This window comes from Alosa alosa, chromosome 4 (assembly GCF_017589495.1).
Source record: "Alosa alosa isolate M-15738 ecotype Scorff River chromosome 4, AALO_Geno_1.1, whole genome shotgun sequence".
Classification (NCBI taxonomy): Eukaryota; Metazoa; Chordata; class Actinopteri; order Clupeiformes; family Clupeidae; genus Alosa; species Alosa alosa.
In genome coordinates, this window is record NC_063192.1 from 5,426,711 (window position 1) to 5,445,671 (window position 18,961).

The 18,961-nt window shown below is 44.7% G+C and overlaps 3 protein-coding genes and 1 non-coding gene across 7 annotated transcripts in view; 3 read left to right on the top strand and 1 right to left on the bottom strand.

Moving 5' to 3' along the window:
- Positions 1 to 2,480: 2,480 nt before the first annotated feature.
- trnae-uuc lies at positions 2,481 to 2,552 on the bottom strand. The gene has a single exon. It is a non-coding gene; the product is annotated as a tRNA-Glu (tRNA).
- Positions 2,553 to 2,605: 53 nt separating this feature from the next.
- Positions 2,606 to 5,641, top strand: naa10 (N-alpha-acetyltransferase 10, NatA catalytic subuni). 4 transcript variants are annotated; one of them, XM_048242349.1, is made up of 8 exons: positions 2,606 to 2,817; positions 3,639 to 3,737; positions 3,823 to 3,881; positions 3,967 to 4,012; positions 4,444 to 4,559; positions 4,676 to 4,720; positions 4,833 to 4,917; positions 5,218 to 5,641. In XM_048242349.1, exons 1-8 carry the CDS (start codon positions 2,776 to 2,778, stop codon positions 5,419 to 5,421), a joined length of 696 nt encoding a protein of 231 aa, XP_048098306.1. In that variant the 5' UTR covers positions 2,606 to 2,775; the 3' UTR covers positions 5,422 to 5,641. The 4 variants fall into 4 exon arrangements, with proteins under 4 accessions (XP_048098306.1, XP_048098308.1, XP_048098309.1 ...); XM_048242351.1 differs by having other exon boundaries at positions 2,634 to 2,817; positions 5,224 to 5,641; XM_048242352.1 differs by lacking the exon at positions 2,606 to 2,817 and adding an exon at positions 2,870 to 3,057.
- A 131-nt stretch (positions 5,642 to 5,772) lies between these two features.
- On the top strand, positions 5,773 to 7,794 carry zgc:103759 (U8 snoRNA-decapping enzyme). The gene is made up of 4 exons (XM_048242354.1): positions 5,773 to 6,378; positions 6,461 to 6,501; positions 6,806 to 7,028; positions 7,140 to 7,794. The coding sequence occupies exons 1-4, from the start codon at positions 6,235 to 6,237 to the stop codon at positions 7,338 to 7,340; spliced, it is 609 nt and encodes a 202-aa protein (XP_048098311.1). The 5' UTR covers positions 5,773 to 6,234; the 3' UTR covers positions 7,341 to 7,794.
- Positions 7,795 to 11,105: 3,311 nt separating this feature from the next.
- Positions 11,106 to 18,961, top strand: part of arhgap4b (Rho GTPase activating protein 4b) — a 27,144-nt gene continuing 19,288 nt past the window's right edge. The window contains exons 1-2 of the mRNA XM_048240956.1: positions 11,106 to 11,979; positions 17,018 to 17,570. Coding sequence (XP_048096913.1) covers positions 17,504 to 17,570 — 67 coding nt within the window. The 5' untranslated portion in view covers positions 11,106 to 11,979; positions 17,018 to 17,503. The remainder of the gene's footprint in view (positions 11,980 to 17,017; positions 17,571 to 18,961) is intronic.

The window sequence follows — 18,961 nt, forward strand, 5'->3', positions numbered from 1 at the left end:
TAGACTGATGCCTTTGTGAGGGAGAGGCTGCTGGCCATGTTAAGGAGGACTATTCAGTGCTTTCCTGGGGTCACCCATCTGCGTGGCATCACATACCCATCTGCATGGCAACACATGCCCAGCATGCTTGCTCTCTCTCTCTTTCTTTCTCTCTCAATTCATTTTTCTATTTATTGAGCTTTATTGGCATGAATGTAAGTTTTACAATATGGCCAAAGGAGAAAATTGCATCAATAGAGGAAACTTTTTTTTTTTTTAAGGATAAAAAAAGATTTTTACAATTTGGATTTTTTTTCCTTCACATTTTGGGAAATAGACTGTTTGAATGTTTTCATATGTCCTATGTAAAAGGAAAGGTTTTCCATTTTCAATTTCTTGTGTGCAGAATGAGCATACCCTTGCTCCCTCTCTGGGGAAAATGAGACACCACTGCTAAAGGAAGGCCTCCGGTCAGAACTAACAGTACAGCTGAGGCCATGGCATGATTGAGTTATAAAATAACACTGACACTTTCACATTCATTAACCCCGGTCTCCCTTGCACCATGGCTGAGGCTGATTAAAACATAACACACACTCTGACACTCTAAAACATGGCACTACAGACAGAGGAAATGGATGTCCATATATGTTTTATCCAATTAACGCTTTTTTTTTTATTATTTGCTATTTGTGAATATTAGCCTCGCCTACCACCCAGGGCACATTTTATAGCAGTGGTCCTCAAACTTTTTCTTCCGAGGGCCAGCTCACTATGCCTGGCTCCAAGAGAGGGCCAGAGACTTGGAGTAGTTCTATATCAGTAACCATAAATAGCTTAGTGTTGTGAACAACAGCAGTCTACCTTAGTTGAATATTCTATTACATTTAATCATAGGCTATTGCAATGTAATACCATTGTTAGCTGTGTTTATATTGTCATCATGCTATATCAGTGTAAAATTAAATAATACTTATAAAAAAACGTTTGCATTCCCAAAAGTATTAGCAGGGAGTCCCAAAAGTATATTTTATTAAAAAATGTGTGAATTCTGAATTCTGTGTCTTTGCATATACAGCTCAAGTTGTGAATATCCTACAAATAATTTAAAGTTCTCAAACTATGAGAATTTTATGAAGTGCTGAAGTGGTCTGAAATGACCACCATTCTAACTTTCAGTCACCTGATGAGAACTTTGAGAACTCTCTGTATGAACATTTGAAAGAGTGAATAAAAAATAGAAATAATTATCCCAGAAAGTCCCAGAAATATGACTTGAATAGAAGTTAGTTAGTTATTAACAATTAATTGATAAACTTTTAAAATACTTTGAGCACTGATGCGGTCAGCATAGAGCTGGTAAGTCCCGCCCATCCGCTAAACCCCCAGTGGACCTCTAGATTGAAAAATCGTCAATGCAAGTGAATGTGAGAAAATAATTATTTTCTGGTCCCGTTTGAATTGTGCCATGAATGTGAACATATGTTGTCTGTGAATTTTTAATATAATTTTTCATGTTCTGAGTTTGACAGTATATTATATGATTCTTCGGCTATCAGTTGTGGAAAAGACATAGCGAGAAAGACTACATGTAAGCCTGTGACGTGAGCTAGCTCTAATCGCTAACATTAACTGAGATGCTAGTTTTTGTAACGGCAGGAATAAACACACATGATAACAAAAATATTCGAAACATGTCTAGCTTCACTCAACACATTAACACTATGATACAGTGTGATTGTAAAGTTGTATGTTTCACTGTGTTCAAAGTCGATCTGAATAACCCTCTCTACATCTCGACCAACTGATGGTTGTTATGGGAAACTAGTTCGCTGTCGTCTAGCGGAAAGTTGTAGTCCACAAAGTGCTCTCACACAAAGTTTAACCGCATCATACTTCTACCCGCTCAATTGTAGCAATCTTTACACGAAAATTTATATTAAAAATTCACAGACAACATATGTTCACATTCATGGCAAAATTCAAACGGGACCAGAAAATAATTATTTTCTCACATTCACTTGCTTTAACGATTTTTCAATCTAGAGGTCCAGCGGGGATTACAGAAAGGGCGGGACTTACCAGCTCTATATGCCTCTTACATTGTTTGCAGGTAGGCCTACATTTAATTTCATTCCGTTTTCGATGGCAAACGCAAAACAACGCCAAAACAACCACCGGTGGACAAAAAGAGTATTACATGTGTACTGTGAAGACTCGCCATAGAGAATGAATGGGGGAAATTGCAGAGGTTTTAGTTTGACGATGTTGTACTCCCGTGCGGGCCGGATGCTATAGACTACGGACATGTTTTGGGGGGCCACCCAAAATGAGGTGGCTGGCCGGGCCGTAGTTTGGGGACCACTGTTTTATAGTATGTTGTCTGCCTACATGTCAGCATGTCGAAGCATCGGATAATCGGAAACAAGTGTGCGTCTACCGTCCTGCTTTTACAATCTAGCAGTCCAATGCTTTATGATCTGGTGTATGAAAACGATGCTTTCCCATACCGGGAGTCGAACCCGGGCCGCCTGGGTGAAAACCAGGAATCCTAACCGCTAGACCATATGGGATACTGTGTTTTAAAGAAACATAGACTGATATATAAAATTAGAAGAAATATTATTTGCGTTTATCATATGTTTTATCGTTGAATGAATATATGAGGAGGAATGACGACGTAGCAATTGAAATGGCCCCATTTCAACAATGTCGTGAGTAATCTCATTTATTGCGGCAGTCGGCAGACATGCTAATGTGAGCTGGTCTGGGGCCAGCTTTTTGTGCTTTTCTACAATGGAAAGGGCGGTGGATATTGATCTAAGATCAGCTGGTGAGGTAAGCACAATAACCTATTAGCAACGCCCTTTTGGTCACATGTGCACTCGTTTCCGGTTTCATTCAACATGGCACTGGAGTAGCCTGTAAGAGTAGCTCTGCAAGTAACTGTGATCTTTATATTCGTTTTAATCGATAGCATCCTTAAAGAAAGTACATTATAGATTTTATTTCGACAATTTCTACTTGATAGGTAGATTATCGTACACAACAGTCAAAATGAATATTCGGAATGCAAGGGTAAGTCACCGCAGCACACTTCTAAACATTGCTAGCCGGTACATGCTAACACAAGCTAATGCTCACTTGCTGCAGTGTGGCTAAAGCACAAGGTACTAGCACTCAGGCAAATGTTAGCACATGTTTAGTTGGTGAACATCTAAGTGTAGCTTTCTTTAAATAGGTTACTAATAACAGTGACAGAAATGGTGAGAGCACTACAATTAGATCTGTCAATCATGGATAGCTGGCTGACTTGAATGGTTTATGTTTAGCGAACCTCTACAGAATTACAGCAACATAACAGGGCTAACGTTATATCTGCGATACTTGGCTTGTAAATTGCCTGCCATTTTTGAGCTCTGGGGAAAACCTCCATGTAATTTGACGTGAGTATTTGGATAAAGCCAAGATAAATAACTTGTCATAAATGACCAATGGTGATTCAGTTTAGCTGTCAAGCTGTGCATGAAAGAGTGTCAAACAGCATGACAGGTGATAGGCATGCCCTCATCTGTGTTCGTAGAGGTAGTTCTACATTTTGCTCAGACTCGAAGCAGTGGGTTTTTATAAAATGTGTTTTCTTTTGTGCCCCCCTACAGCCGGAGGATCTCATGAACATGCAACATTGCAACCTGCTGTGTCTTCCAGAGAACTACCAGATGAAGTACTATTTCTATCATGGATTGTCCTGGCCGCAGGTTCGTAGTGAGTGTGTAGCCTATTACACAATATAATAATGACTGACTATTCCGAGATATAACAGTGTTATGTAATTTCTTACAGCTATCCTACATAGCAGAAGATGAAAATGGCAAAATAGTGGGATATGTTCTGGCAAAAATGTAAGTTCATGGTTATATCCTTCTTACTATTGATACACCTTTATATTAGTCAGGGTTGGTGACACAACTTAATTCTGTTCCGCAGGGAAGAAGATCCTGATGATGTACCCCATGGACACATCACATCATTAGTGAGTCTTTTGCCCCTTGCTTTATGCCCCCAGTCCCCCTCTATTGTTGAACTATTAATGTTTTAGAAGAGTTTTATATTGACAGTTTGATATGGTAAATGCTTACATGCAACCAGTGTGTCCGTATGTAAGCCTAAATGACTGAAACTTACCAGAGGCTATCCTAGTATTACTTTATTGTGCACTTATTCGTTTTTTACCCTTAAATATGTTGGACATACATTCACATTCTTGTCTTGCACAGTACATCCTGAAAATGTAATTGGGTTGGTGTGTAGGGGGAGTGGACTGCAACTTAAGGGCTCATTGCCAATTAATATGTTGTCTGTTAATTGATTAGTTGTTTGTCTGTTTGTCTGTTTTGCCCACACCCCAAAGATGGACGACAGGCCAGGCTTGGTAGCTTAACCTTAGTACTCTTCCCCCAACAGGCAGTGAAGCGCTCCCACAGGCGTTTGGGGCTGGCCCAGAAGCTCATGGACCAGGCAAGCAGGGCCATGATTGAGAACTTCAATGCCAAATATGTTTCTCTTCATGTCAGGAAGAGGTATTCCACCTTAGTTTTGCAAGGCATGCTTAACTGATGTCATATTTAAGTTCTGTTAGAAGTTGTCACCTTGGGCCAACATATTTTTAAAAACACATATATTTTCTCCTCAACAGCAACCGTGCTGCATTGCACCTATACTCCAACACCCTCAAATTCCAGTAAGTGTCTTATCACTCTGTACCTTTTACTTATTTTTTTTTGAGAGTTGAATGCTTACGTATTCTGTTCATTAAAATAGCTACTTCTGAGTCAGTCCTACTTTGCTTTCAGGATAAGCGAAGTGGAGCCCAAGTACTATGCTGATGGGGAAGATGCTTATGCCATGAAGAGAAATCTAACCCAGATGGCTGACGAGGTGTGTTGCTGGGCTACACATTGGCTCGAGCCTCAGGCGTTGGCTTCATACAGTTAGCACTGGCTGTGTTGGTGCTCAAAAGCTTGTGTCCTATTGGTTGATTTCAGTCACAAGTGAGGCCTCTCAGTGTAGGGTTTTGGTTATGGGGCACCTGTGGCGCTTCACGTTTTTGGTGCCAGTATGAAGTGCCACAGGAATTTAGTTTTGTAGCTTTTACAGTTGAGTTTGCTCCATTGAGGGTAACGATAGCAACAAAGCCAGTTATAGTTTAAATGTTTTCCTTGATTTGAATTTTGTCAGTTACAGAAGCCCGGTGTACGTCTCTGGGGCTCCGAGGCTCCCCCCTCCCAGGACGCTCCCCTCGCAGCCCTGACGGAGAAACTGAGTGTGCAGGACGGAGAGAAGGAGGGTGAGGGCGACAGCGGCGGAGAGAGCAAGGAGATGAGCGAGGTCAGCGAAGCCACGGAAAGCACAGATGTCAAAGACTCCTCCTCGGACTCATAACGGGCCGTCGCGGTCCATTGACCCGTCAGTGCTCTCGTTAACATCCTTTTCAATTTCATCCGGTTGAACCCCCACACATGGTCATTGCTCATGTTCTCAGTTCTTGTGCAACCAACAGCTCACCACTGAGAAAGGTCAATCAAAATACAGCGCTTTCTTTTATGAAATGCCATTGTTTTGAACACCAAGTTTTGTCAATAAATCAGGAATTGATTGTGAATCATTTCTAGGTCTGGTTTCTTACCAGTTAGGTCAAGCTTGTAAGCAAGTTTTAGTTTGAATGTAAATAGTAGTTTTTCACACAACTTTTTTTTTTTTTTTTTTTTTTTTTTCAAAAAAGAAAGAAAAAAGCCCTTTGCTGTTGTGGATGTTGCACTCAGAACTTTTGAGCTCACTGAGGATACAAAAATGCTGATCTAATTAGATGGTTCAATTATGTAGTTCTGAAGGCAGAGATGCTTTTCAGTAGTAATTTGTATGCCTTACAGTCTGTTCCTGTCAAAAGCAATTAATCAAGTATATTGTGCATTATCCTGACTTTTGCCGTTGGAAAGTAAAATATAAAAGATAAAAATACATAGGCTATGTATATAGGCCTAATTATACATGGCCACTTCGATGGTGGTGGATGCTGTCTCTTATCTGCATTTCATTGGTTGATGTGGTGAATCCCCGCCCCATCTGAGCAACTGCTGGACGGCGTCGCAAGCTCAACGAAATTCCGTTTCCGTGTTATGTGTGTTCTTCGACATTTTACATTCATTCATTTAGTGTACACACTCAAAACAAACTCCGTGTATTTCTACCAGAATCATGGCGACGCAAAGTTCACCCACAAGTATAGGGAAAGAAGAGTCATTGTCGCTCGTTGGCCACAGACATGCTTGCCATGTCATGCTTTACGCTGACACTAAAGCCAAACTGTTTGGAAGAACTCCAATTAAACACATTGTACTGGTAAGACTAAGTAGTATCAGTACCGAATTTACTGATTTACCATTTCTTTATTTGCTGTAATTTTACAAAATATTTTTAACAGATGCAGATGCGTTTCGATGGTTTGTTGGGGTTCCCGGGTGGGTAAGTGCTCTGTCATAAGCCTATTGGAAATAGATGATAATGAATGAAGATTGGTATGATAATGACATGCTATGCAATGCCTATTATTAGGCTAGGCAACACTAGTGTCCCAGAAAGTGAACTATTCTGCGACGAACCTGTCCCTGATTTGGCAAGACTTGGTCTGTGCTGCTAGATCTTTCTCTCGTCAACATAATGTGCGCTTCCATTTATTTGATAAAGCCATTGGAGTCAAATTCGACGCTTAAATTACTATAAATGAATAAATTATTATTATTATTAAAATCAAACGCTTTTTTATTAGGTTAGTGGAATCTAAAGAGAATCTAGAGGCTGGCCTTAGCCGGGAGCTGGGAGAGGAACTGGGGATGGCTGTCCCCATAACTCCTCAAGATCATGTGGTGTCTTGTCCCGCTCCGTCTTGTCCCAATCTCATCACTCACTTTTATGTGAAAAAGATGGAAGAGTCAGAGATCAAGGAAGTGGAGAGAGCTGCTGTAACTATGGCAACAGACCATGGATTAGAGGTATGAAACAGGCCTGTATTATGTATTTATGCCATGAAACTACTCCCCGAAAAGGAACAAAACATCAAATTGTTGTTTGGTGTTTCCTCTATGTTTTGAATGTCATACAAGGTCATGGGGATGGTCCGAGTCCCCCTCTACTTCCTGAAGAATGGTGGAGGTCTCCCCTCATTCCTGTCACACTCATTCATCAGTAACTCTCGCTCCCAGCTGCTGTCTGCCCTGCAGCAGTTTGGCCTGGTGTCCCAGAGGGAGCTGGACGAGGCCGTCAGACAGGCTGACCAGCTGAGGCAGCGTCCTAATGCGCAGTGATGGGGAGGGGTTGGTGTGTCTGCTGTCTGCCCTGTACGCCTGTGAGTTCACAGGAGGAGATCTGATTCCTCCATTCTCCATAGGAGAGACACCTGGCGTCACACTCGGCCTCGGGGTTCCCCATGGGCCCTGTCACCCCATCTCTGCTTCTGCGTCTCTCTCCCAGGGGGCATGTGAATGACAGTGTCACACGTGGCATGTGTAGCAGCTTGTAACATGTTCTGTACATGTCCTTTAGCCATGTGTCATCATGACATGGGCTGACAGACACTTGCAGACATGACTCTTTGACATCAGCAGAGGATGGCAACATCACCATGGTCTGCACAGGAGAGCATGCACAAGTTTATTTGGTGCTTGTTTTTTTTTTTTGGTGGCAAATGGTGACACATGAATGTCCAGAATTATGAATGTATGGCAGATGATATAGAGATGTCCAAAATGTGCTCTTTCTTACAACAATAAAAAAAAAAAAACAGAAAATTGTGTTTCTTTCTAAACATCTGTTTTAATTTTTCATCTTAATCATTGCTGCAGCTATGCCAGATGTCATGGTCAAGTGCATGCACTCTTTAAAATGGCCACATGGCTGTGCTGTTGGACACATAACCCTTCAAGGATCACTATTGAAACAGGCCTCCACATCATCAACCAAAACCATTAAAATTAACAGCCCACATGACAAATAGATGCATAGGGTGCTAACCTCTTTATGATTCTGCTTGGTTTATGTATACTGCCTGCCACATAATATTCATTGCCTGAACTGATTCCTATCCTACTTTAAAATGCTGAAAACAAATTACTTGCAGGCATTTCCTCTGTACCAAAAGACAGTTAAAATGTGTATGTAAACAGATATGGGATATGATACTCGTCATCTCTCTGTTTCACTTGTAACGTTAACCTTCTACCCTATATGCGTTTGCATCTTTCATTAGTTACTTCCTGTTTTCACTCTCTTGTCTGACATGTGGCTTTGAAATACTACCAGAACCTTGATGTTGCTGTGAGGTTATACACGATCACTTCAAGACATCACGGTATGGTAAATATATATTTACTATCAAAACTATTATTCTATTTATAGAAATTGTTGCAAACTTAGATATTTGTTAGTTAATAATGCACATTCTAGGCTCTATGGAGCATATATTATATTGTGTAATTACAGCACTTCTGTTTAGAGCTGTTTTCAGCTGCAGCTGATACTTTTCTACTGTTGATAATCAATATGTACAGCATTTTTATCACAGGCAAGGATATTTATGTGTATATGAATGCTCAGTGTATGCGCCGTTGTGATTGTGTAAGAGGGTAAGGATTGTGCTGTGTCTGCGGTTTGGATTTTTGAATGTGCATGTGGGTGTGAGAGTGAGTGTGTGTGAGTATGTAGAGCGGCTGATAAATTTGACTGTGTGTTGTGGGTATTGAGAGTGTCTGTGTGGCTTAGTGTCTGTATGTATGAGATTGTGTCTTTTGGATTGTGTGTGTCTGTGTGTTTGTCTGGGTTGTGTATGTGTCAGGGCTTGTGAGTGAGTTTCTCGTGTGTTTGGAGCCACAGGGATGAAGTAGGTCAGAACTGGAAGGACTGACTGACCAAGTGGAAACTGAACAGTCCCTAGGGGAGGGAGAGAGAGAGAGAGAGATGGAGAGAGAGAGAGATGGAGAGAGAGAGATGGATAGTGAGTGCGAAAGGGAGGCAGGGCGACGAGTCGGGGCAGGTGCAGTTTAATGGCAGGGTTCAGTGTTTGAGAGAAAGAAACGTTTTCTGCTTCTTTATTGCTCCCTCTTTCTTTGCGTGTGCCATTGAGTGAAGCCCTGTGCGTGCCCCTCTGTGTGACGTGCAGCTTAAGGCTGCCGTGAGTTATTTGTTTGCGTGGTGTCATCCCAGTCCACCGTCACACACACACACACACACACACAATTGTCATAGCTGCAGTGGAAAAGCCTTTCCTTGCATTCATGGGAGGGGTGATTCTGTCAGCAGTTGTAGTTCACCATGAGGGAACTGACACAGGAGTTTCCAATACTGTATAGTGTGGGTGTTTTTTATGTGTGTGTGTGTGTGGGGGGGTGTGGGGGTGTGTGAACTGACAGAGTTTGTGTGCATTTGCAGAAACATTCATTTTTTTATGTCTTGTATAAATATATTTTAATTGATGTTTATGCCTAACTTGTCATTTATGTATATGCTTACTCCATCACTTACTGTGAAGATTGTGTAGAAGATGTAGAGATCAATATTTTCTGCACTTGTTACCACATCCTGAGCCGCACAGACACCATGTCAGAAGGAAAGGAAAAAGTAAGAAAGAAAGCAAAAAAGACAGAGAAGGAAGGAAACAGACAGTTGGTGGGTTTGGGAGGGGGGGGCAGTAATGGGGTTGAACAACATGTGTGTTGTTAATGCTGACATCACACTCAGAAAATCTTACTGTGAAATTCCCAACCATCCTCAATATTGGCATCCAAGGGCTTTCATGTTTCATGTTGGCATGGTTCATCCTTCAGACAACAAATAACTGTTTTATGCATGATACTCTGGCAATCTGTTTTACTACATTATGCACGAGAAGACAAAGGAGATGTTGTTTATTTAGTTGAAACACCCATACCTGATAACTGAATAAAAATGCTGCCATGCATGTTAATGCTACGCCTTTCTTGCATAAGTCTTTGTTTTCGGTGTGTCATTCGGTATCCGGCTGGTAGATAGTGGTGGTTGAGCTTGTGCCCAGGCACCTCAGCCAGGTTTCCTGTGTGTGTTTACACTTATATGCATGCACCCTGTGGCACAAAAAGGGTCTTCTCTCTAGGCTTATGGCACACTGGCGGCATTCTCCAGAGCCGGACTGATTGGACAATCACCACAAACAACTTTGTTGATAGTGCAATCAAAAATACCTGATGAGAATGTTATAGGGTTCTGCATTATGATGCAACAATGAACCCACAGCATTCTAGATCTGCAGCATACAATAACTAAGTGTTCTACATTATGATGCAATAATGAAAACCAGTGTTCTAGATCTGAAGCATACAATAACTAAGGGTTCTACATTATGATACAACAATGAAACCCACAGTGTTGTGGATCTAAAGTGTACAAATTACTAAGGGTAAAATATTATGATACAACAGTGAAACCCACTGTGTTCCAGACTTGCAGAATTCTAGAATGACATACAAGATTAAAGGCCAACCAGAGTCTGTTTTCCATTCTTATTCATATTAATGTACTTTAAATTCTACTTTACTTAAAATTCATATGAGATCCTGTACATCATCTTAAATTGGCTAATGTGACCTTTTAGGAATTAAACCTGTAGCCTGTAGGCGATGTACCTACAATGCACAGTCTACGTTTGAAGGCACAGGAATGTTACCAGTGCTTTTGGTGTGTGTTGTGCCGAGGCTACCATGCAGCTTTATCGTCCTCTTTATGGTCTTTGTCAGTAGTAAATTATGATAAGCTCTCTATGCTGCAGTGCTCAGTGCAGGCCTGCAGCATCAGCAGATTGGGTATGAATTAGTGTCCTTTTTTCTTCTTCTTTCTCTTCTTCTCCTTCTTGGTTTGCTTCTAGGTGATTTGTCACTGGTGCTTTGTGGGGCCCCTGTGTTGCTCTTTGGCTGGTGATGGTGGGATGGCACTGGGAGAACCGTGCACCGTGGGATTTGTTTATTTATATTGTCTTATTTATTTAATCTTGCTGCGTCGGTTCATTGTTCCGCCATCATCAATATCGATTTAATCACGCCGACCGCGCCTGTATCGGCTTTTATTGCGACATCATCCGCAGTGCTGCCGCGGCGCCTGGATTCATGACACTATATTAGTCCCACAGGACCGAGTTTGCTAATGCCTCTGTGTGTGTGTGTGTGTGTGTGTGTGTGTGTGTAGGGAAAGAGATGGGGGGTGCCTCCACTGAGTACAATGCAAGGTCATGAGAGAAGCGTTCCATGGCCGGAGAGCGAGCAAAAGAAGGGGGAAGGGGGGCATCAAAGAGGGAAGAGTGGATAGAGAGAGAGAGAGAGAGAGAGAAAAGAGAGAGAGTCTGAGAGAACAAGACAGCATATTCATATCCATACGCGTATTTATAGCAAGCCTGCAAGGAGTGGGGAGAGAAGGGGGCGTGGCTTGGGTTATGACATTCTCCCTGGCTGCCTTAGAGCAGCGTAGACGGAGAGAGAGGCTGTGTTTTAGTCCGCGCGCGCATATGTGTGTGTGTGTGTGTGTGTAAGTGAGTGAGGGAGAGACAGAGCGCTCGCACAAGAGGCAGGGGGGCTGTTTTTGAGCGCTTACGCATGTGTGTAACTGCGCGTGTGTCTATATGTATGTGTGTGTGAGAGAGCGAGAGAGAGAGAGAGGGGGCTGCCATTGAATGCATGCCTGAGAGAGGAGAGAGAGAGAGAGAGAGAGTAGGAGGAAGAGGAAGAGGGAGTCGACTGTGTTGAATGTGTCAGAGGGAGAGAAATCAGAATTGCTTCCATGAAATCTGTGTGACTCAAACACAGAGCCCTCCTTGTATCTGAGAGAGCAGGAGAAGGGGAGAGAGACAGAGAGGAGGGGGAAAACCAGAGGGCAGGAGAGGAAGAGAGAGAAGGATTGAAGGAACAGAGGACTACAGAGAATGAGGTAAGGCTTTCGTGTTGTTTATTATTTATAAATGCTGGACGTGGTGCTTGCACTCTTGATGGAATGCTTAGTGTCCTTACTCTGTGTTTGTATGTTTGTGTGTCTGTATGTTTTGATGCCTATGGCATCACTGTCCCTGACATTGGTGTGCACTGACAGTTGCGTGTATGTCTGTGATTGTGTGTGTGTTTGTGTGTGTGTGCGTGTGTGCGCACGCTCCTGTGAGAATATTTGTTTTGTGATGTGCCCAGTCTCGATTCCATGTTTTGGTCAGTGTGGCGTGTATAATGATGTGAGAGTGAGTGAGTGTGTGTGTGTGTGTGTGTGTGTGTGTGTGTTTACATCAATGATTTCCTCACTATATAGGGTACATCTGGTTAATTCATGGTTAATTTGCTCAGTGTGATGTGTGTTTTGTGTGTGTGTGTGTATGTGTGTGTGTGTGTTGCGCTGCACCGTGCCATCTCTGTCACCCACGAGCCCACAGTGTTCAGCTAGATAGGGTCTCAAGACGGTCGCACAAGTCCGCCCCTTCAGGTGACACAGACTGTGTGTGTGTGTGTGTGTGTGTGTGTGTGTGTGTGTGTGTGTGTGTGTGTGTGTGAGAGAGAATGCTCACTGCGCTGCTGGGCCGTGAGGTAGAATAGAGTGGTGCAAGGGTGGACTGGCGAGAGGAGAAGAAAAGAAAGAGAATAAGACAAAGAAGGAGGGAAAAGGAAAGACAGCAGCAGCAGTGGCAGCAGCAGCAGTGGCAGCAGCAGCGGTCAGAGGCTCCCTTCCTCCTTCAGGTGTGTGTGTTCAGCATTGATCCGTATCAGTGCAGAGAGCATCTCAGTGCGCCCCCATCCATTTTAATCTGCCCTGTCATCAACAGAACTAAAACACCCCCTTCTCCAGCTCTTCCTCCTCCTTCACCCCCACCCCCCCAATCTCCTCTCCTCTCCTCCCGTGTCCTCTCTCATTATCATTTTACAGAGGGGATCCCTGCCTGTTACTCCCCACTCCCTCCCTCCCTCCTCCCTCTCTGCATCCCCCCCTTTCGCTCTCTTACTCATATCTCTTCTAGCTTAGCTCTCTCACTTTCACTTTGCGGCTCTTTCAATTCTCTTTCTGGCTCTTAACCATTTTCTATCTTCCTCTCCAACTCGCTTCTTTATATTTCTCTTTATATGGCTTATCTCCCTCTCTCTTTTTCTCCCTCCCTCTCTCTCTCTCTCTCTCTTTCTCTCTCTCTTTCTCTTCCTCCCCTTTTGATAACTCCATTCCCTCTGTTCCCTTTCCACCCTCTCCCTTACAGTCTTTATCTCCCTCTCCTTTACACACACACACCACACACACACACACACACACACACACACACACACACACACACACAAACGAGAGAGAGAGAGAGAGAGAGAGAGAGAGAGAGAGAGAGAGAGACTGTCTTTTGGTCAGTGCGTGGCCAGTATGATTGATCATCATGATCACAGTGATGTGGAAGTGGGAGATAAGGGGATACGTCGAAAAGCAGGGCCTGAAAAAAGACCGCCGAGGCAGTGTCAGAATGGCAACAAAGCCATAAGATGGAGGTACTTAGAGAGGAGGCAGTGGTAGATGAATGCACTGGACAGAAGGAGGGATAGAGAGAGAGAAAGAAAGGAAGGGCTAGAGATAGAGAAAGGGAGGGAGGGAGAGAATGAGAGAAAGAGAGAGAGAGAAAGAGGGAGAAATGACTGTTGACATTGGATATATTGATTCTCGCTAGAAAATTGGGCTGAGTGTCAGGGTGGGGGTGGTTTGGCAGTGTGCTTTTCATGAGTTCTTTCATTCGGTTGCCAGTGAATGAAGTTGTTTGGATCACAAGGATGAAGTGTATTGTCATGGTAATGTTTTGGCAAGTAGTGTTGCCTCTGGATTATATTTGGAAGAGGATGGGTTGGATTTGGTGGTGGAGTGTGTGTCTGTGGTGTCTGTGTCTGTGGTGTGTGTGTGTGTGTGTGTGTGTGTAGTCTGTTAGGAGGAGGTTTGGGCTTCTAAGCTGAAGGGCATATAAATAGGTGTTTGGTTGAAGTGTGCGTGTGTGTGTGTGTGTGTGTGTGTGTGTGTGTGTGTGTGTGTGTGTGTGTGTGTGTGTGTGTGTGTTTGTGTGTGTGCGTGCGTCGCGTGTGTGTGTGTGTGTGTGTGTGTGTGTGTGTGTGTGTGTTTGTGTGTGCGTGTGTGCGTCGCGTGCGTCGTCGCGTCGCGTCGTCGCGTCGTCGTCGCGTCGTCGCGTCGCGTCGTGCGTGCGTCGTGTGTGTGTGTGTGTGTGTGTGTGTGTGTGTGTGCTTGGCATGTGTGTGAGATTTACTGCTGTTCTTCTGCTGTCCCCTTGGGTTAGATGGATAGGTTTGTAATAGTACTGTGTGTGTGTGCGTGTGTGCGTGTGTGTGTGTGTGTGTTTGTTTGCGCCTGTACGTGTGTGTGTGTGTTTGTATTTGTTGGAGGCATGGTGTGATTGGCAAGAAAGGAAGAATGAGTTTTTGATAGAACTCTTTGTATGTGTGGCTGTGTGCATGTATGTGTGTACTAGGTGTCTGTTTGTGTGTATGTGTGTGTGTGTTTGTAATAGCTATAATAGTGTGTAAGTGTGCATATCTCCCAGCATGCGCTACAGCATGCACACACTCACACATATACACACACACCGTCACCACCACCCTAATTGTGTGTGTGATGGAGGGCGATCATTCGCTGAAGGAGGTGGGTATAAACTTCTCAGCAGCGGCGCTGGCTGGCTTGGGGCTCTGGATCATCAGGCGCCTGTGTTGGGGAGAGATAAAAAGCCCCAGTCGCCCAGCCCTCTCCCCTCCTCTCTCCTCCCTCCTCCCTCCCCAGGGAGAAAGAGAGAGAGAGAGAGAGCAGGAGAGAGAGAGAGAGAGAGAGGAGAGAGAGAGAGAGAGAGAGCGGGAGCGTAAAACAGGATTGATCCCATGGATCTCTAATTCCCCCGGGGCCTCTCCAACCAAACCAAACTCAATGTGCCGGACAGATCGGGTTTAAACAAGCTGGACAGCTCAGCCAACGACGCCCTGGGATGGCCACAGTCATTGTGCAGCGGGGGATTCCAGCGCTCGAGGTTCTTCGCCGGAGACCCATAAGTGGTTTCTCTGTGGGGAGGCAACATCCATACACCGTTGTGAACAGCATCAAACAGCAGCAGCATATATAATGTGGTCTATTCAAAATGCACTGGCATCCTGTAGAGTTGATAATGTGCATTGTCTTTCTCCTGTGTATTCGTAGTTCATTTTCAGTCGATGCATTGGTGTTTGACTGCATGCGTTGTGTGTGGATAGCATGAAGAACATGTCTGTTTATCATTGGGACGGTGTGTGAATGTTTACATTAAACGTGTCATTCCTGGAGGTGCAGCCATGCAAGCAATGCATGCCAAATATGTGATGGCCCAGGTTGTATTTGTTTAAATGAATTGCTTGCAGTTCAATCTCAAATCTCTATCTCTATGCTCATAGGTCGGCTGAAGCAGGTGACTTGTACTAGTCGACCTTGCTCATGTGCAGCAGAGAGGGCTGTTGGTTGGATGGTTGGTTGGTTGAGTCAGTGTGTATTTGGTGAGAGAGAGAGAGAGAGACTGAAAGAGGGAAAGGGGTAGAGAGAAATATAGGGAGATAGAGAGAGCCGTGACGGATGAGTGAGACTAACCTCAGTGACTCAGACTCCCTCACATACACACAGGCACGCAACAGACACATACACACACGATGAAACACACACATACACACACACACACACACACACACACACACACACACACACACACACACACACAGAGGCATTCAGCACATACACACTGACAAAAACACACATGGCACTAGCCACTACACATCCACCCACATGCATTCATCCAGAGTGTATGAAAAAGAGCTTACTCTCAGCAAATACATGCACAGACACACAATTGCACATGGTAGCACACATGCACCACACTCATACCACGCATGCACACACAAACACACACACACTGCTCGTATAATCATACACACCCATATCATTCTCACCTTTTTCTTTCTGACACACACAAATCACACATGGAATCACTCATGCATAGCCTTTGGCATACTGTAAATTCTACATCTATTTCACTCCTATCTAAACACACACACACACACACAGTGTTCAAATCAGTAGGTTATATAACATGGGAAGATTCTGAAGGTCCCAGAAAGACACTGGATTCAGATTCCACCCTGCTGCAGCCCAGAGCTGAGCCAGTTGCATTCAACCATTTGCTACTCTCTGAGCTGTGTGTGTGTGTGTGTGTGTGTGTCTGCTACTTTCACTGACCTCTGCTATTTCCCCCACACCCACACCCACCCAGGCCCACTCTCACTACGCAAGCAGACCGCCAGAAACACACCACCAATGAGAGTTGCAGAAGCCCTTGTAGCCCTCTTCTGGTCTCTCTGGCCACATTAGCGCTGTATTGGTAGCATTAGCGTTAGCCACATAGGATGCTAATTTGCCTCCAGGTGCAGATGGGGGTATCCGTTCGGGCCATGCTGGTCCAGTAGTATGTGCCGTGAGAGATGATGCACATAACCTGCGGGTCTCATGTGAGCTCAGAGAGCCTGTGAGAGTTTGTGTGCTTGACTGTGACTTGAGACGGTGTGTGTGCGTGTGTGTTGTGTGTGTGTGTGTGTGTGTGTTTGTGAGATAAACAGGATGTGGGCAGGTGCGCTCATTTCTGTCAACTGTTGGATCTCCCCCGAAGCACACGTTGTCCCGTTGCTGACACTGTATATCCTTTGTTTTTTTTTTTTTCTTTCTTTCTTTTCATTCTTATTTTCTTCTTTCTTTTAATTTGTCTGTCTTTGTTCTTTCTCTCCACTCTTTTCCTGTCTTAGTCACATACTCACTGAAGTACCATCTTCCCTGACTGTCATACCCTCCCACTTTCTCATGAACCTCTCCTCTTTCTCTCTCTCCTCTTTCTCTCTCTCTGTCTCTCTCTCTCTCTCTCTCTCTCTCTCTCTCTCTCTCTCTCTCTGTGTTTTAGATTCTCAAGAGAAGACATTCACCCTGTTTCCAGTCACTCAGGAAACCAAGGAGGAAGCCAGTGTTTCTTTTGTCGCGCTCAGTGTCGGCGGGGCCCAAACGCAGGAAGCGCCTAGGACGACACAGACATTCGTAACACAGACATACTCTTACACACACGCACACACACACTCATACAGACAGATACAGACACACACATCGAAGCAACTTCTCTGTTTTGCCTGTGTGGAAACCAGGACAAAATAACTGCCAGCAGTTTACAACCATCCCAGAATGAGAAGAGAAGAGTGAAACTTGGCGTCTACTGAGATTACAGAGACATTTAGGTCATCTAACCTCACCAGCCTGTTGAGTGGGGCCATTTGCACAGTGGCAGGCCTTGTGAAATCCGGCCTGTGTGGTCTAACGGCACCCTGAAAAGAGGAGCAGGTGAACATCAACCAAACCAAGGCCTGGTGAGCCCGGTGCTGCCCCTGGTGGACACACCATGACATCGCACGGCAAGCTGAAGAAGGAGAAGGGGGGGCTGGTGGAGTATGAGAACCAGGTCAAAGGTAAGACCCTTCTGGGGTGAACGGGGATGGGGGGGGGGGGGGGGGGTGGCACCATCAAGGGGCATCTCTGTGTCTATCTGCCTCCTTCACACCTCTTTCTCACTGTCACCCTTTCTTCTGCCATCACAGTACTCTTCCTGTGTGATCTCTCATTCATCCCTCTTTCCCCTGTCCTCCTCCTTCCCTTATCAGTCTGTACCTTATTGCTGTCTTTCCCGTTCTGTCCTTTTCTGTCTTTTTGACCACTCCCTGTATTACTGTCAGTCTCTCACACCTCTCTGTTTCTCTGTTTATGTCTCTACCTTTTCTCTCTCTCCCTCTATCTCTCCCTCTCTCCATCCCTCTCTCCCCCTCCTCCTGTAGCTTGGGTGTGCCTGGCAGAGTGTGTGTCTCCTGTGTGGATGCTGGCTGTATGGCAGTGGTCTGCCCTGCCGTGCCGACTGGGCCGTGTGGATGTATTTATAGCCAGTATTAGTGATGCTGTCTCCCCTCATCCAATCAGAACGTCACCTCAGGCTGTGAAGGGAGAGGGGGCGAGCGAGGGAGACAGAACAGAGGGAGAGAAAGTGGTCAGCTAATGTGCTTTTCCCTCACCACCACCACCACCGACCTCTCTCACTCCCTTTTTCTCACTCTCTCACTCGTTCACCCTGCCAACCTTTCCATACCTCTCTCACTCCCTTTCCCTCTCTCACTCATTCATACTGCCATCCTCTCCAAACCTCTCTCACTCACTTTCTCTCGCTCACTCACTAGTTCTCCAAATCTCGTTCACTGTCTCGTTCTCTCTCTCTCTCTCTGTCTCTCTCTCTCTCTCTCTCTCTCTCACACAAATTCCTCTCTCTCTATCCCCTATTTCAGACCCTCTCTCTCTTCCTCTCTGTTCCTGTATCTCTCTCTCCTCTTTCCATTTGTCTCTCTCCGCCCCTCTCTCTGTTTGTCTCTCTCCTGCTTTCTCCTATTTCTGATTCTCTCTTTCCCCCTGACTGTCTCTCTCTTTTTGTCTCTCTCTCTTGCTCACGCAAAACCTCCCCAAATTCAAGCTGTCTGACGTGCAACTCTCCATGAGAATATCACATAATTATTGAAAGGCGCTCGCTAATCAAATCACTGCGCTGCTCCATCAGCTTCCATTTCCCCGCTGATGAATGAGCCAGGAGCACTGGGCTCCTCCGAGCCCCTCTCCCTCACAACTCCCCAACCCGCCTCAAAAATATTCCCCGCTTGATGTGGATAGGAATGATTTTGACGCAGCAGTTGAAGTGGTACTCTGCCCTCAGGTCACAATACGGGCCTGATTTCTCAGTCTCTCTCTCTCTCGGCCTGGCCCGGCCTTTACTGCTTGGCTTTGCTCCGCTCGCTTAGCCATTTAGTGCTTTAGCACAGCCGCC

What these genes read in the sequence shown, in the direction of transcription:
- naa10 (XM_048242349.1), top strand. Translation starts at nt 2,776, where the DNA reads ATGGAAAGGGCGGTGGATATTGATCTAAGATCAGCTGGTGAG. An exon ending in TCTCTTCATGTCAGGAAGAG is followed by an intron (nt 4,560 to 4,675) that starts GTATTCCACCTT and finishes TCTCCTCAACAG; the next exon opens with CAACCGTGCTGCATTGCACC. An exon ending in TCCAACACCCTCAAATTCCA is followed by an intron (nt 4,721 to 4,832) that starts GTAAGTGTCTTA and finishes CTTTGCTTTCAG; the next exon opens with GATAAGCGAAGTGGAGCCCA.
- zgc:103759 (XM_048242354.1), top strand. Translation starts at nt 6,235, where the DNA reads ATGGCGACGCAAAGTTCACCCACAAGTATAGGGAAAGAAGAGTCATTG. An exon ending in TTGTTGGGGTTCCCGGGTGG is followed by an intron (nt 6,502 to 6,805) that starts GTAAGTGCTCTG and finishes CTTTTTTATTAG; the next exon opens with GTTAGTGGAATCTAAAGAGA. An exon ending in CAACAGACCATGGATTAGAG is followed by an intron (nt 7,029 to 7,139) that starts GTATGAAACAGG and finishes ATGTCATACAAG; the next exon opens with GTCATGGGGATGGTCCGAGT.